This window comes from Meriones unguiculatus, chromosome 7, assembly GCF_030254825.1.
Source record: "Meriones unguiculatus strain TT.TT164.6M chromosome 7, Bangor_MerUng_6.1, whole genome shotgun sequence".
Classification (NCBI taxonomy): domain Eukaryota; kingdom Metazoa; phylum Chordata; class Mammalia; order Rodentia; family Muridae; genus Meriones; species Meriones unguiculatus.
In genome coordinates this window covers 41229970-41247010 of record NC_083355.1, presented here as the reverse complement: position 1 = coordinate 41247010, position 17041 = coordinate 41229970, and the positions used below count along the sequence as shown (strand labels likewise).

General features: G+C 48.4%; 1 protein-coding gene and 1 long non-coding RNA gene across 4 annotated transcripts in view; one reads left to right on the top strand and one right to left on the bottom strand.

Annotated features, from left to right (window-relative positions):
- The first annotated feature begins 722 nt into the window (after positions 1-722).
- On the top strand, positions 723-8666 carry LOC132655203 (uncharacterized). Its single transcript, XR_009592903.1, has 3 exons — positions 723-829; positions 1378-1537; positions 6529-8666. It is a non-coding gene; the product is annotated as an uncharacterized LOC132655203 (long non-coding RNA).
- A 1374-nt stretch (positions 8667-10040) lies between these two features.
- The window catches only part of Ksr1 (kinase suppressor of ras 1), a 135417-nt gene continuing 128416 nt past the window's right edge, over positions 10041-17041 (bottom strand). For 2 of the 3 annotated variants that reach the window (XM_021639783.2, XM_021639784.2), the window contains 3 exons: positions 16799-16934; positions 16131-16264; positions 10041-12820 (listed from right to left, as the gene is read on the bottom strand). In XM_021639783.2, the coding sequence (XP_021495458.1) occupies positions 12742-12820; positions 16131-16264; positions 16799-16934 (349 nt within the window). In that variant the 3' untranslated portion in view covers positions 10041-12741. Of the gene's footprint in view, positions 12821-14889; positions 14971-16130; positions 16265-16798; positions 16935-17041 lie in introns of all 3 variants that reach the window. The other variant, XM_060387191.1, reaches the window with a different exon arrangement.

Below are 17041 nucleotides of genomic sequence, written 5' to 3'. Positions count from 1 at the left end.
TGCGTGCTCTCCACTTTTAAGAAATATTGGCACTGGATCTTTAAACGTTTAGGTAGAATTCACATGTTAAACCAGTAGGTCCGGAGTTTAGGTGACTGATGTAATCTCATTACTAGTCTGTAGGTGTGTTTGCAAATATATTTCCTTGATTTAGTGTTGGTGGGCTTTGTGTCTGGCTCATCCAGTTTACCTCACTTGTTGATACACATTCATTCTGTCTTATAATCCTTTTAAATTTCTGCAGAATCGGTACTAATGTCCCCCTATCCTTTCCTGATTTTGACAATTTCAGGTCTTCTGTCTTCTTCGTCCATTTAAAGGATGTTCGGGCTAGCAACACTGATAATGCTGTCCAAGAGCCAGCTTTGGATTTCACTGAACACAGCGGTTTCTCAAGCTCTATTCACCCTCTCTACATTAATTTTGTTTTCTCTCGTAAACATTTTACAGCAACAACTTTCTCATTAAGCAGGTTTTTCGTGTGTTTATTTGACAGCAGCTCATCAGTTTTGCAGGGGTTTTTTTGTTACCATTTATTTGCTTTTGTTGTTGCTGTCTTGCAGAGCTGGGGGTGGTCACAAGGATGGAAAGAACTGCTCGGTAGAAAGGCATGTGGAGCATGTGAGGGGTTTGCCAACTGTGGCTTTATGTAAGCATTTCTGAATTTCCTTAGTGACTTTCTCTGACCACAGTCAGGCGTATGCTCTTGGGCTGGTGTATGACTCAGCCAGTGGGCTGAGTTCCCTCTCTAGAACCCATGGTGGAAGGACCAACTCCTGAGAGCTGTTTTCTGACCTCCATACCTGCACTCAAATCGCTGGACCTAAAAGTGTGTGTATGTGTGTGTGTGTATGTGTGTGTGTGTGTGTGTTTTAAGGCATATGTTGTTTACTTTTCACAATCTGTGACTTTTTTCAGGTGAGGCAGGGTCTCATCTGGCTCATGCTGACCTTGAACTCCTCCTGACTCTAGCTCTCAAGCGCTGGGCTAGCAAGAACAGACACTTGGTTAGCACTACCTTAAAAAAGATTCAGTTAACTGCTTGAGTGAAGAAGTCTGGTAATGGAATTTTGCCTCTTGACCTTGGCAGATGTGGGTTTAATCTAAAGCTCAGAGACTGACCTTGGTAGTTTCTCTTTTCTTGAGAACTAGATAACAAACCTTGTGAAACCTTGAGTGAATCCTTGGGTGTTTTGCCAAGAGAAGCAAATGGGCTGTTACCGTGAGAAAGCTGCTTGTGGCTTTTTGCTTTAAAAAAAAAAAAAAAAAAAAAAAAAAAAAAAAAAAAAGGCTGTTTAAGTGCCTAATAAGATCAGAAACGTGTCTTGACTCCATTCTTCGTGTCTCTGCCCTGATCATTCCCACTCTCTCTTTCAGGTAAACGCTCTCGACTTGCCCCGAGGGACAGGTCAGGTGGCCCCTGAACAGGGACCCTGAAAACGAGGGACACTGTGAGGAACACTGGTTGTTTGGAACTCCGGGTGCCAAAGCGACCGACCGATGCTTTGTGACGACCACCCATCGCTCAGAGACAAAGGTAGGTAAACAGTGCAATCATGGGACAGAGCAATAGCAGAGAGGTGTTAATGCGGACTTTAAAGGCAATGCTCGAAACACAAGAAGTTGGGATAAAGTCCAAACCCCTTGAAAAATTTTTCGAGTTTGTAAATGAAGCCTGCCTCTGGTTTCCAGATGAAGGTACTGCTAACCTGGAGACTTGGGAGAAGGTAGGGGAAAGGCTGCAGGATTATTACACTGCTAATGGTCCTGAGAAGGTACCTGTTATAACCTTTTCTTTGTGGGCTTTAATTAGAGATGTTCTGGATCCCCGGCATGAGAGTGAGAAAATAAAGAATTTCATTTCACAAGCTAAAGAGTTATTAGGGGAAATTAGAACAGCCAAACAGTCAGAGAGAAGCACTCCTAAGGCCATTCCAAATGTTCATGCAGGAGCTCAAGCAGACTTAAACACTGTGAGAGCAGAAGACAATTCAGGAGACGAGCTAGATACCGAGGGTGAGGCGGAGCTAGAGGAAGAAGCTGCCAAGTCTCATAATTCCGACTGGCCTCCTGCTTCCTCCGCTCCCATGGCTTTTCCTGCTACATGTGCCAGTGGTACGGGACCACTGCAGGAAGATATTAATGAGTCCAATTAGAAAGGGAACAAGCCCAGTTATTAAAGGAATTGGAGAAGTTAAAATTACAAAAAAGAAATAATGCTGATTCTAATGTAGCCCAAGAAGGGTATTCACCCTTGGAGAAAGTCATTTCTAAAGCTAGAGATTCTGGAGAAGATTTTGAGTTGGCTTTTCCAGTGGTAGAGGTGATAGATGCTCAGGGAAACAGGATTCTTCAATATTCCCCAATTGAATTTAAACAAATAAAGGAATTAAAAGTTGCATGTGCTCAATATGGTCCTAATGCTCCATTTACTGCAGCCATGGTGGACTCCCTTTTGGAGACAAATCTTACCCCAGCAGACTGGAAAATGCTCTGTAGAGCGTGCCTGAGTAGAAGTGATTATTTACTATGGAAGTCAGATTTTACTGATGCGGTAAAACGCACAGGCCTGCTAAATGCACAAGCAGGAAACCATCAATGGGATTTTAATATGTTAGCTGGGGAGGGACCCTATGAGGGAAACAGTAATCAGCTTCACTACCCTCCAGCTGTATACTCGCAGGTTGCTATGGCAGCCAAGAGGGCCTGGAATAAATTACCCTCTAAGGGAGATCTCGGCACTAGTCTCCAGTATTAAACAGGGACCAGACGAGCCTTTTCAAGAATTTGCGGACAGACTGTTGAGAGCTGCAGGAAGAAATCCTCAGAGTGGACTTCCTTTTGTGCAGCAGTTGGCTTTTGAGAATGCTAATCCAGCCTGTAAGGCGGCTATCAGACCCTCCCGAGCTAACACAGACTTAACTGGCGCTGACATTGGGCCATCTTATACCCAAGGCCTTGTGATGGCAGGAGCCATGCAAGGAACCACTGTGATCTCTATGCTTGCTCAACAAAATAAAGGAAAGGGATGTTTTTCTTGTGGAAAGATGGGACATTTAAAAAGACACTGCCCTAATAAGGGTCAAGGGACAAATTCTAGAAACAGTGCACCAACTCCTGGACCATGTCCTAGATGTAAGTGGGGAAAACATTGGGCAAATGAGTGCAGATCTCGTACAAATGTTCAGGGACAGCCCTTGCCTGGAAAGCAGGGAAATGGGGTGAGGGGCCAGCCCCAGGCCCCCACACCCAGCAAACAAATTTATGGAGCCATGAAGTTTGTCCCTCAATTTCCCACAAATCCATTTTACAACTTGTCAGAGCAACCCAGGAAGCACAGGATTGGACCTCAGTTCCTCCTACATAGTACTAACCCCTGAGGTGGGAGTTCAAGCCCTTCCTCCTGGAGTGTTTGATCCTTTGCCTAAAGGAATGATGGGATTGATCATAGGAAGTATTGGTAGTACCATGAAAGGTTTTTCCTGGAATTATAGATAATGATTATACTGGAGAAATTAAAGTTATGGTAAGTTCACCTAGAGGAATCACTGTGATCCAAAGTGATCAAAGAATAGCACAAATAGTTCTAATTCATATGCTTAATTTGCAAAATAAAGGTGCTGGTCCTGCCAGGGGCACCGGAGGTTTTGGCTCTTCAGACGTTAGACCTCAGTTAACACTCTGGCTTAATGGAAAACAACTTGATGGTTTGGTGGATACTGGAGCAGACATCACAATTATAGCAGGATGTCATTGGCCGCCTAGTTGGCCTAAACAACCTACTCTGACTCATTTGAAAAGAATAGGACAATCGCAAAATCCTGAGCAAAGCACAGAACTGATAGTTTGGCAGGATAAGAAGGGAAGTAAAGGTACTTGCCAGCCATACATTGTTGATAATCTGCCCATTAATTTGTGGGGGAGGGATATTCTTGGACAAGTGGGAATTATGATGTGCAGTCCTAATGAAATTGTAGCTTCTCAGATGATAAAATCAGGTTACCTCCCAGGACAGGGATTGGGGAAGGAGAGTCAGGGCAGAGTCAACCTGTTGAGGCTCAATGGAACTAATGCAGCCCACTGAACAACCTGCACCCCATGCAGATGGAATTAACTGAAAATCTAATGATCCTGTATGGGTGGATCAGTGGCCTTTAACCTCTGAAAAATACAAGCCACTCAGTTGCTTGTGCAGGAGCAGTTGACTGTTGAACATATAGTTGAGCCAACTTCTCCTGGAATACTCCTATTCTTTTCAGAAAAATGAAAATTGTTACAAGATCTAAAAAAAAGTTAATGAAACTATGGAGCTCATGGAGCTTTGCAAACAGGGCTGCCCTCACCTGTAGCTATTCCCAAGAAACATTTAAACTAATAATAGATCTTAAAGACTGTTTCTTTACTATTCCTCTTCATCCTAAGGGTTGTCATAGATTTGCTTTTAGTGTGCCTTCGGTAAAATTTAAAGAACCCATGAAAAGATATCATTGGCATGTCTTGCCTCAGGGGCTGGCCAATAGCCCCACCTTGTGCCAAAAGTTTGTCTCTCAAGTTTTAAAGAAAGTTAAAAAAAAATGGCTGCAAATGTATACTATCCATTATATGGATGATATTTTATTGCTGGTACAGACCGATCTCAAGTGCTGCTCTATTATGCCCATATGCAAGAGAGTTTACAAAATTATGGTTTGCAAATAGCTCCTGAAAAGTGAAAAACACTGATTCATATTCTTATTTGGGTTTTAAATTATATCCAACTCAAATTACACATCAAAAAATTCAGATTAGGACAATTTAAATACATTAAATGATTTTCAAAAACTGTTAGGTGTTATCAATTGGTTTAGGCCTTATTTAAAACTTACCAATGGAGATTTAAACCTTTATTTGATGTTCTGAAAGGGGACACCTCTTCAACATCTCCCAGAGCTTTAACTCCTGATGCGCGCCAGACTTTAGAAATCATTCAACAGGCCATAGATGATCAAGTTGTTACTTATTTAGATTATGAAAAACCCCTTGAATATTTAATTTAGTGAGCCAAATTCATTCCTACAACATTGTTTTGGCAAGAGGTACCTATTATGTGGGTGCCTTCTTCTTCTAAGGTTATTTATCCATATTATTCTGTGGTGGCTAAAGTGATATATTTAGGAAGACTGGAAGGTAAAAAATATTTTGGAAAAGAGCCTGATATTATTTATCAACCTTATTCTAAGGAACAACAGGAGTGGCTGTATGCTCATACAGATGATTGGCTTCTTGCTTGTGCCAATTATTTGGGAACATTAAGAAAAAATCATTACCCAGGAAACAAATTAATTCCGTTTTTAAAGGTGCATCCTATAGTTTTTCCACTCAAAACAAAAGTTAATCCAATTGTTGACGCTTTAGTGGTGTTCACTGATGGTTCATCAGCTAGCATTGCTGCCTATACTTATGAAGGAAGAGCAGTACCTTTTCAAGTGTGTAGCACATCTGCACAAATAGCAGAGTTGTCTGCAGTATTAGCTGTGTTTCAGAGTTTTAATAAGCAGCCTTTAAATATTTTTACAAACAGTGCACATACTGCTCAGTCTTTGCCTAGCTGTTGGAGACTGCAGGTCAAATTCAAACATCTTCTCCTGTTGGAGTTTTATTTTTGCAAACTCAAAATTTAATACAAGAAAGAACTTTTTCCTTTTTTTATAGGACATCTGAGGGCTCATTCTGATTTGCCAGGACCCCTGTCTGAAGGAAATGCATTGGCAGATAAAGCCATCAAAGTTTATCATTCACAGTTAGAAGAAGCCCAGGATGCCCATAATATGCATCATCTTCATAGTCAAACTTTGAGACTTAAATATGGGTTGACTAAAGAACAGGCTTGTGGTATAGTCAAGGCTTGCAGTACTTGTCCTCAATTTCAGCCTGTTCCTCATTTAGGAGTCAATCCTAAAGGATTGGTTCCAAATAAAATTTGGTAAATGGATATTACTCATATTCCTGAATTTGAAAAATTAAAATATGTACATGTTTGCATTGATACCTATTGTGGATTTATTTTTGCCACTCCTCAATCAGCAGAGGCTACAAAGAATGTTATTGCTCATTGTCTGCAAGCTTTTAATGTTCTGGGAGTTCCTAAGCAATTTAAAACTGATAATGGAACAGGATATACTAGCAAATCTTTTAAAAAATTTTGTCAACAATTTCAAGTTTCTCATATAACTGAAATACTTTACAATCCTTAAGGACAAGGCATGGTAGAGTGCACCCACCAAACAATTAAGATTTATTTGCAAAAAAAAACAAAAACAGGGGAGCTACTCCCCTGGACACCAAAGAATCATCTTAATCATGTTCTTTTTATTCTCAATTTTTAAAATTTGGATAAGCATGGTAAATCTGCAGCAGAGAGATTTTGGCATACAGAAACCAAGAAAACTTTTGCTAAAGTAAAATGAAGAGATCCTTTAACAAATCAATGGCGTGGGCCCAACCCTGTACTCATATGGGGATGAGGATCTTTCTCTTGTTTTTTCACAGGAAAATGATGTGGCTCGATGGCTACCGGAAGGCCTGGTGGGACAAGTGGATGAGAAGCTTTCTCCTGACAATGAGAATGATGTCAATGAGGACCCCTCCAGTCAAGATGACTGCTTACTGAACATACGTTCCTGATCCACCTTTACTACATCCAGTTTCCTGGGATGATCAAAAGTCCTTGTTTATGTCAACAACACTCGGCTGCTGGTTTTCCTGCTTTTGAAGGAACGCAAGTAAAACAGACGCTTAACTTTTCAGGAATAGGAAAAGGTCATCCTCTCTGCTTTACCAATGAAGAGTATTCATCAGGACTGCTCACCAGTCTCCCCTGCCCAGGTCATAGGCCAGAATGCCTACTACTCTAAAGTTGGGGTAGCAGCTCAAGCCTCCCTTTGTAACCAGGCATATTGGAATATTGGAGGGATATTACTGCCGTCCCCCCCCACAGGAGTTAAGAATGACAGTCTTACATCTCCAATGAGTTACTGACCTTGTGAGAAAGGGGGCCAGCGCACTTGTCCTTGACCAATGGTTCCTTGGACAAGATGCATCAGAGAAACGCCCACCATCTACTCCTGGGACAATGACCCTGCATGTACAGTTGTGGACTGGTCTATCATTAAGGGTATAAAGAACTTGGCTTCTGATAGAGGCAGTCAAAATTCCCTTGTTTTAGAAAAAGCTGTTCTGGACTTTGGAGAACATCAAATAGAAATTGGCAAACCTATGTGTGAAATTGGGGCTGCCTGAGGAATGCCTTAGGCATTCTCCATGGGAATGCAAGTAGGTTTTACTGAATTAGTTAAGTATACTTCTATTTTGGCATGTGTTAATCCTCCTTATTTACTGTTACCTGGTAAAATCATAGTAAAACATTTTAAAAATAATACCTATTTGACTGAATGTGTAAACTGCAATCCTAACTAATTATGTTAAGACTGATAGTGAAGCTCTTTCAGTATTAGTTGTTAAGCAACCTCTTTTTGTTATGATTCCTGTTAGGGTTTCTGATTCTTGGTATGATGAGGGGAATGTTGTTATTTTTGAGGAATTAAAAAAAAGAGTTGCAGTGGGATTGATTGTGGCAGGAGTAATTGTGCTCATTACACTTATTGCCTCTGCTCCTGTGTCTGCGGTTGCCTTGTCACAATTCGTACAAGCTGCTTCTTATGTGGAAAATTTGGCACATAATATTTCAGAAGTTTTACATGCTCAAGCAGATATTGATGATAAGATTAACCACAAGCTAGATGATTTAGCCTCTACAGTCAATTTACTAGAAGACATGCATAGCTTAAAACAATTAAGCAGCTTAGGATGCCACGCAGCATTCAGATGGATTTACATTATGCCTTTTGAATATAACGAGGCAGAATTTAACTGGACTCGGGTTCAGAATCATCTTGCTGGCGTTTGGTCTAGCAAAAACTTCTCATTGGACGTGATAACTATGAGAAATAAGATCCACGACAGAGAATCTGCCAAGGGACCTAGATTGGAATTGGCCAATAAAGCCTGGGATATAGGAGGCACTTTCCATCCTTTGACTCTGTGCTTAAGTGGGGACTGACACTTGCGGGCATGGCGGGTATGGGTTTATTAGCCTGTGCCTGCCTTCCTTGCGTGTTACAGTTCCTTCTTCAACAACTTCAGCGCACACAAGTGCAGCTGCGTGAATTTAAATTAAAGATCTCTAACAACCCTGTTTGATATGGAGGTAAGTCAGAGACGGGTAAGAGTAAAAATGTGGTTTTACTGACCTAAGACAGAGGCTCCTGAAAATTGCATCTGAGACCTTGATGACAGGTAAGAAAAATGCTCATTTCACCAACCTAAGACAGGCTCTCCATAAAACAAAAAAGGGGGAACTGAAGAGTCTGGTAATGGAATTTTGCCTCTTGGCCTTGGCAGATGTGGGTTTAATCTAAAGTTCAGTTTCTCAGAGACTGATCCTGGCAGTTTCTCCAGCAGGGAGCTCTGTTCCTAAGAACTAGGTAACAAACCTTGTGAAACCTTGAGTGAATCCTTGGGTGTTTTGCCAAGTGAAGCAAATGGGCTGTTGCTATGAGAAAGTTGCTTGTGGCTTTTTGCTTTAAAAAAGCTGTTTGAGTGCCTAATAAACCAGTCTTGATCAGAAAGCTGTCTTGACTCCATTTTTCGTGTCTCTGCCCTGATCATTCCCACTCTCTCTTTCAGGTAGACCCTGCTGGACTTGCCCCGAGGGACGGGTCACTTAAGCAATTTCTTTCTTTTTAAAGTTTTATGTGTATGGACGTTTTGCCTGCATATATGTTTATGCAATATTTGTGTGCCTGGTGCTAGAGGCCCAATGAGGGTGTCGGATCCCCTGGAACTGGAGTCACAGACAGTTGTGAGCTGTCATGTGGGTGTTGGGAGTTGAACCCAGTTTCTCTGGCAGAGTGGCCCATGCTCCTGAGCCACCTCTCCAGCCTTTATCAGCTGGACTGGAAACCAGTAAGTTACAGAATCCTTCCACCTTTCCTCGGAGCTGAGACTGAGGCCTCTGTGTGAATCTTGGCTTGTTATGTGGTGCTGGAATTGGATCTCTGGATCTTCAGGATTGCACAGTGAATGCTCTTAGCAGCTGGGCCATCTTCCCAGCCTTGGCACTATCCTTTGAACACAGCAGAAGCCCCATAATTGAGCAGTAAGATCTCTGGCTCCTGATGAGGGGGCATCGTCAGAGCTGAACACCCCAGAGCTGTGACCTCGGGTCAACTCCTCGACCTCTTTCCAAGCAGGACACCATGACTCCTCCTTTACAGCACTGCTAAGAGGGTTAGATTAAGGAGAGATGTTCAGAGTAGTAGCCTCACAAACGGTTCCTTATCTTCTGTCTGCCAATTTCCAAAGCAGTTCTCTGCACCTTGAGTGGGTAATGGAGAGGTGTCTAGAGATCAGAGACAAATTCTGCTCCCCCTCCTTCATCTGAAAGGCACCTTAACCAGCTGGGTCTGCATCACACAGTTACTGCCGGGGATGTCACCTCCTCCTGTTTAAAGATACTGTAAAATTGTGTGTGCACAAATGCACACACACACACACACACACACACACACACACACACACACACACGTGCCTGTAGAGGCCAGCGTTAGATCCCGGGAGGCTGGGGTTACTGACATGGGTGCTGAGAACTGAACCCTGGTTCTCTGCAGGATGTGCCCTTAGACACTGAGCCAGCTCTTCAGCCCTGTGACGCCTGTTCTGAGGTCTAACCCGAACCCCCACCTCTGTATGTGTATGTGTGTGTGTGTCTTTTTAGGTTAGGGTCCCATGTAGCCTCAGCTGGCCTTGAACTTGCTAACTATCTGAGAATGTGCTTGGATTCTTGATCCTCCGGTCCTGGCTCCATGCCTTTAGGGAGGAGCTCCTTAACTGCTGGCAGAGGTTCAGACTCCTGTGCCTTCCATTCCTGTCCTCCTGTGCCATCCACCCACATGCTCCCCAATGGTCATCTGGACCCGTCAAAATAAACATGAGCCTCAGGACACCTTGGTAAAACTTTATTCACAAACCTCAGAGCCCTAGGCCTGGCTCAGCCAGAGGGTACATTCTTAGCAGTGGCAAAACCCCCGATATCACATGTCCATCGAGACTAACCATTTTAATTTAAATTAAAACATTTCTGGAAGACAAATGCAATTGATAGAAAATATAAAAACTTTTGCTGTACAAATTTTACATCACATTCAAAGTAAGCAAACTCATGTGTGCTTCGTGGCCGCAGAAGACGCTAGGTGCACGCACAGATGACAGCCTGCCTAGTGCTGCAGCACAGTATGGCTGTCCCACCCCAGCCTGTCACTACAGAGCAACACAGGCCAACAAGACAACAACAGCCCAGGCCGTTGATGTGGTTCGTTAGAGCAGTCAGACCGACCCTAGCTGGGATTCGCTGCTTGCCACTCTGATGGGAAAAGGCCTCCTTAGGGGTTGAGGCTGGGGACTCCGAGTGCCTGAAAAGGGGCCAAAGTCTTTGCTGTACTTGCATGCTTCAGGTGGCCAGGCCCTCCGCAGCTCGAGCCCTTTTCATTGCCTTCACGGGGGCTATGGGGACTGAATTCACAGTATCCGTCATCCTTCATGTGTTTCCCGGGACAGCACACAGGAGGCACGCTTTCCTAACCTCAATTCACAGTCACTCAAGTCGAAAAGGAAGCAGGGACTATGATGGGAACTCTCTTAAGTGCAGGGCACAGAGGCAGGCCTGGGAGAGGAAGGGGGACCAGCACTGCAGCCCCGAGCAGACTGGCCCCCCAAAGATGGTCAGCTCCTCAGGACCGGGACCACGGCTGTTCCTGTCTACTCCCCAGCACACGCATAGGACTGCACTCACTGCAGGGTTCAAAGCTCTCTGAACTGCAATGTTCACAGAACAGAGCAAGACCCAGACTGCCAGTGGGCTGCGTGTGTGACACCTTCTGTGGTTTGGTGTCTAGGGATGACTGAAGGAGGTGATTCAGCTGCCGGTCTGGGGGCTCGTGTTCTACCTGCGAGGGGAGGCTGACATCACAATGTTCACAAAGTGCGGGAATGGCCAGAGGTGAGGCGGTGTGGCCTCTGGGGGGTGCAGGTGTGAGGTTGCCGCGAGGCAGTGGCTACACTGTGTGGTTCTGGACTAGGCACGTCACGTCAAGGGCTGAGGTGGAAGGCCAAAGGGATGGGAAATGACTCAACAGTCCCATTTCGGAGGACGTGTGACCCAGGCAGAGCTGAACACAGGCTCATAGCTCTTCCGCCCCACACTGAGGCAGGGTCATGCTGCTACTGCCCCAGCTGTCTGAACCGTGCTGGGGGGAGGGGGGCGGGTAAGGACAGTCCCACATCTCCTCAGAGAGTGGCCTGTTTTAAGAGACACCTGACCAGATTCAGGTGCCAGGGAACACTCTGAAAACCGAGGCTTTCCTCGGGGGGTTTAACTGAGAGGGAGCTCTGTGGCCATGCCACAGCAGGATCTAAGCCAGAATCCAACCACTTTTCCACTCCCACTTCTTTCCTCCTCTGGTTGTGGCGTTGGATGCTGCCTACCCTCTGCTCAGGGGCCTCTCTGTTCTACAGCTGACAGTGACAGTTTCTGTGGAGCTTGTCTGAGTTACCCCAGTCCAGCCCCTTCTGCTCCTTGGAATGAACCAGCTGAAGTCTGAGGCTCAAAGACAGGAGCTTATCTAGCTAAGGTGCCTGGATGGCCTCACGACCCCACCTGAGCTCAGAGCACACACAGGGATCAGAATGACCTAAAGGTTTCAGGGACGGGGGAAGGGGAGGTGGTGGAAGGGCTAGAGCCTCTGGTATGACAAACAATGGGTTCTAAGGTGCTAGGGCCACTGCAGGCCGCCTCTGCCACCTTCCCTGTTCTCCTCAACCAAGAGCCCACTGTCCACACAGCTGATGGGCTAGCTCTTGGTTCTGGGGGTGAAGATGAGGCACTGGGGGGGTTGTCTGATGATGGAGGCTGAGTTCCACAACTCAGAAGCAGCGGATGCCTCTACAGATGTGTGGCTGCTTCCTCCCCCTGTGGTACAAGCCGGGCTAAGAGCATCAGATCCACCGAGAAGCCACCTAGATTCTGTATGTACCTTAGCCCAGGCCTGGATCAGAGCGGAAACCAAAGCCAAGCTGTCCAGGAACTCCTGACCCCCATAATCCAGATGGGTTTCTCACCGGGGTTTCCTCTGTAAGCTAAGGGAGGGCTGGTGCTCCTCACAGGACAGACAGAGGAACCAGTGGGGGTCAGGGCCCAGGCGCAGACCAGGGCAAACCTCCTGCCACGTCCCCCTTCCCCAGAACAGACGCATCCATGCTGCTTGTCTTCCTTCAGGCTCAACGCTGCACGCCCCCACCACCCCCAACTGCTCCAGGGTCCTCCGAAAGGTCAGGGGGAGCACTTCTCCTGCCCTGCAGTGCCGGCCCCCTTCTGCAGAATTATTATTACCTACTGTGAAACACCACGCTTGCTGGGGGAAACCTCTGTGTAAACACCGGCTGTAGCGGTGTCCCCTTTGAGTGGCACACGTGGCTCCAGTCCGGAGCCCCACACACCTTCACAATGCACGTTTCTCACGGAGAACACTCCTGGTCTGCAGCTCGGGATGCAGCAGGCTTCTCTCACTCCGAGTGGTGGTGGTCTGCATGTCTCGAGACCAGTTTCAGAAAGGAAGACATGCTCTCTGCACGGACCTGCGTGGCTGGCTACATCTTTGGATTGCTGGATTCCAGGGACCCCAGGCCAAACCTTTCAAAGCGGGGCATGACTTTGCTGCTGTTAATGCTGCAAAGAGGAGCAGAGGTGTGGGTTATGGCTCTGCTGGTCCTGCCCGGAGTCAGGGTGTCCCTGGCTGAGCTCAGCAGAGGACCTGAGTGATGAAAACGCTCGGTCCATGGCCTTGGCACAGCTGCTCTTGGCCGCCCTGAGTCGTGGGCCTCGGTCACATCCCCTGCCTGGCAGGGATAAGGGGAAAACAGTGACATGGCTTGTTTGCCTGACTTGCCCGCACCCAGCATGGTAGTAGCCGATGTGGGCTCACGGACATGGTTTCCTCACTGGCTGCTCCGTGTGGATGTGCAACTGGGTGAGAGAGATCTGAGGATCAACGCCTGAGGACCAGGGATGTCACAGAAATGGTACTCATGTGGGGTTTGCTGGGTTCACTATGGGACAGAATCCTGAGCCTGACTGCAGAGATCTGGTCAGGGACTCGGAACCCCTCGCAGATGTGACAGCAGCTCTGCCTCCATTACTGAGCTCTGATGACAACAACAGGTATCACTCTGTTTAGGGCATTTTTGAGTGTGGCTCCTAAGAACCCAGCCCCTTCTGAAGGGATGCCTTTTCCAGCAGCACGATTCCTGTGTGTGTGTCCACTATCCTTCGTCTTTGAGAGAGAGGGACTCCAGACAGGGCCCACGACCTCACTGCTGGCGCCGAGCAGCTCTGAACCATGACACTCCTTGCAGGACAATGTCCCGGGGTCACCAAGCTCCTCCCTGTCCTGAGCATGCTCAGCAGGGGCTAGTGAAGGTGTTAGTAGGGGCTGGGGACCAGAGGAACACAAGCAAGAGCCACTCTTGGGAGAGCGAGAGAGAAAAGACAGTCTCATCCATGAGGACAGCTGAAAGCTGTTCTTCCACCTTGAGGGGTCACCCGGTTAGTGCCATCCTTCCCTGACAGCAACGCAAGTCAGGCACCCACGGGCCACGTGGAGGGGAGGGCCGTTGTTAAAAACAGAACACAAGGAGACTGGAGCAGCAGAGGTGGATCCCTGGGTTAGTGCCCGCTGGCTTTGAGTCTTAGCAGAAGTCACGGAGCCGAGTTGGCGATTAGGAGGAACGAAGCCCTGGGGCATGCAAGACAGCCAGGCCTACAACCTACAGACAGAGGAGACAGTGGGGTCAGAACCTCAGCCTAAAGAGCCAGGATACAGGGCTTGGCCAGAGCAGCTGCCCAGGAATCCATGTGCCCATAGAGAATAGGACCCCCACTCCACCCCTCAGAATGACAGGGGGCAAACCTGACAGCTGGCGTGGGCACAGGGAAGCTCTCCCAAGTTCCCACAGGGCAGTTACAGGCACCCCATGGCTCCCTGTGACCACCAAACTGGCGTCTGAAAGCTCACCCCGGCTGGCTCCCCTGATTCTTTCCCTTCCTCCCTCAGCGTTTATCATCACCGTTACTGTCACTACCATTTCTAGTGCTGTGGCCCGCGCCCCAGCCTCACACATACAAAGCAAGAACTCTGCCAGTGAGTCACAGCCCTAGCCATTCGTTGCTTCTTTTTTGTTTGTCTCTCCTGGCACTCACTCTGTAGACCAGGTTGTCCTCGAACTCAGAGAGCCACCTGCCTCTGCCTCCCGAGTGCTGGGATTAAAGGTGCGCATGTGTGCGCCACTGCACCCAGCTGCCTGCCATCTGGTGCTTTTACTTCTGAGGTTTCACTATGTATTCCAGGCTGGACCCAAACTTAAAATCCCCCCGCCTCAGCTTCCTGGATTCTGGGATGACAGACAACTGGCTGACTGGATTCTCTTCTTTGGTGCTCTGGCCAGAAGTGGGATTTGGGGGACTTGGGTCAATGAACTGAGACCTCCTCACCCACATGCTAGCTCAGGTGTTATGGCGAGGGGTCCTGCCTGCCATACACTGTGGTTTCTCTAACCCTCTGTGAGAAACACAAGCCCAGTGGCCCCTGCTGGAGGCCATTTCAGCTGTGGGAGGTCACTGTGGGTTATGGGAATCAAAGCATGGATATGAGAAGCTGGCATGCGGAGACGGAGGGGAAGGGTAGGCGGGCAACGGGACAGCCACACACAGGCAGTAAACAAAAGAATTGAGAAACACACTATTCCTCCAGGACCGGACAGGAGCTCTTAAAGTCAGGGTGACCATAGCGCCCTCTCCCGTAGCAGCGGCTCCGCCAGCGGCTGGGGGTGGCCGAGACCATTTCAGCAGCAGTTGAAGAGAGCCGTCCAATCCGGTCAGGCCCGGCGGGTGACAGCAGACAGGTGGAGGAGTCAGGACGGTGGAGGAGGGGAGATGACAAGACAGGCCATGTATCCGCCACCCCCCCGAAAATGAAAAGCGACAAAGCCAATGGGAAGGAAAAGAGAAAGTAAGAGTCAGAGACCCTGAGTCTAAAGAAGCACGGACCAGAAGCACAGAGCTCACAGGCTCATCCCAGCTGTCACGGAAGCTGTGGCCTGGTAACAGCCCCTACTGGTGGACTCAGTTTCCCACCTGTGAGAGGAGAAGGTGGGGCTGACTGGGTTCCAGGAACAGGAGTCATCGCTGAATGCCAGTGCCTGCCCGGCGCAAGCATGGCTTGGTAGAGAAGGAAGCCTGTACTGAGAGGGCCCAAGAGCTCAGCCTCGGGGCCTCGCCACCCCTCCTCCACTGCTAGTGCCAGCACCTCACCTGGCAGGCTCACAGGATTTACCACCTGACACTTCTTGGCACAGTTTGTGCACTCTGGCTCTCCTCTCTCCCTGCCATGGAAACTGAGGCGCATGAGAAGGCCCCAGACCCTGAGAAAAGGTTGTAGCTGGAGAGGGGTCTTTTGGGAGAGGAAGCCAGAGAGCCAAAGTGGAGACAGAGCAGGACAGAATACAGAGGAGATGAGAGTAGCCTCTGCTGCTCTGAGCCTCGGGGCACAAAGGCCCACGAGGGGGAAAGGCTTCTGACAGAGCCACAGCTCAGTGGCCTGACCCAGTAATGGGTGGCAATGTTCAATGCTCAACAGTTCAGCGACTAAGCAGGTATCAATCTAGGCAATACTGCTGGTTGGGACTTCTTTTGGTACCTGTGTGGTCCTGACCTCTGACCCCTCCTCTCACCCTGGTCTACCCCGAGCTTGTTAGTGATGGTCTAATACAGTGTAGATTTCCACAGGTGGAAACCGTAGGCGCTCGCCTGTTACAGGACGCCTCTAGCACCAACTGGGTAGAGGAGAATCCTTCAGCTCTGCTCTGTGGAGGCCTCAGACTGCAGTCTGATGTGGGTCCAGCAGAGGGAGGCGTTCCTCAGACATTCCAGACAGACACCCCAGGGTCTGACGGCAGGTGTGGCTCCTGGAGGGAGGACTTACTCAGCAGACTTCCAGAAGTGCCCGGGGTGGGAGAGGCGCCGGTTCAGCTTGGGCAGCTTCTCCAGCATGTCCATCAGCTGGCCGAAGCCGGGTCTCTCCTGCAGGTCGAAAGCCCAGCAGGCAGACAGGATCTCCTGCAGAGAGCACTGTGGTTGGTGGGGTGTGGGTGGCTGGGGAGTGAGGTACATGGGTAGGACGATTCATAAGAGTGCCCGGCACATCTATGGACTTTGCAGAACCCCGGGAGGGGGTTCAGATGAGCCGCCAACCTTCCAGGTCCCAAATGCAAGGTTCTCGGAATGTATATAGAATGCGGCTGCCACAAGGGGGCGCCTCGGCGTTACTGGGTGGAGACTGGGCAGGTACGTGCAGGAGTCGCAGCTGAGAACCCTCAGGACAGCTGCCATGGCAGAAGGGAGGCTTTCTTCTCAGGGTCCACTCGGCCCCACAGCACCCTCTGCAGCCTGGACCCCCGGGAGGGTGGCCTGCGCACGTGGCCGACACAAGGCACGCGCACCCTGAGACCTTTGTTCTTAACTGTAATGACCCCTGTGCCTGCCTCACTAGGAAAGCCAGAGACCCTGGCTGTGGTCCTTCTCAGATGGATGAGTGGAGGGCTGTCATGTCACATGTCCAGCCCAGGCTTGTCCCCGATTCCCTCTACTCACGCCGACTTCCTTCCCCAGGCTGACGGATGCCAGGACGCGCCTCACTCCTTCCCCACTTCCAATCTGCCAGATCAAGGCCTCTGCGGGCTGGTGTTTAAAAGGCCAGTCTCGCGCCTGTAGTTCATACCACACAGTCCTGTGGAGATGCAACACAGTGTGGGCTATGGGAGCTTCACAAATCCCCACAGGCCCTTCTAGGGCTTGCCCACATCAGGAGCCAGAGACGAAAGGTCAAAGACACAG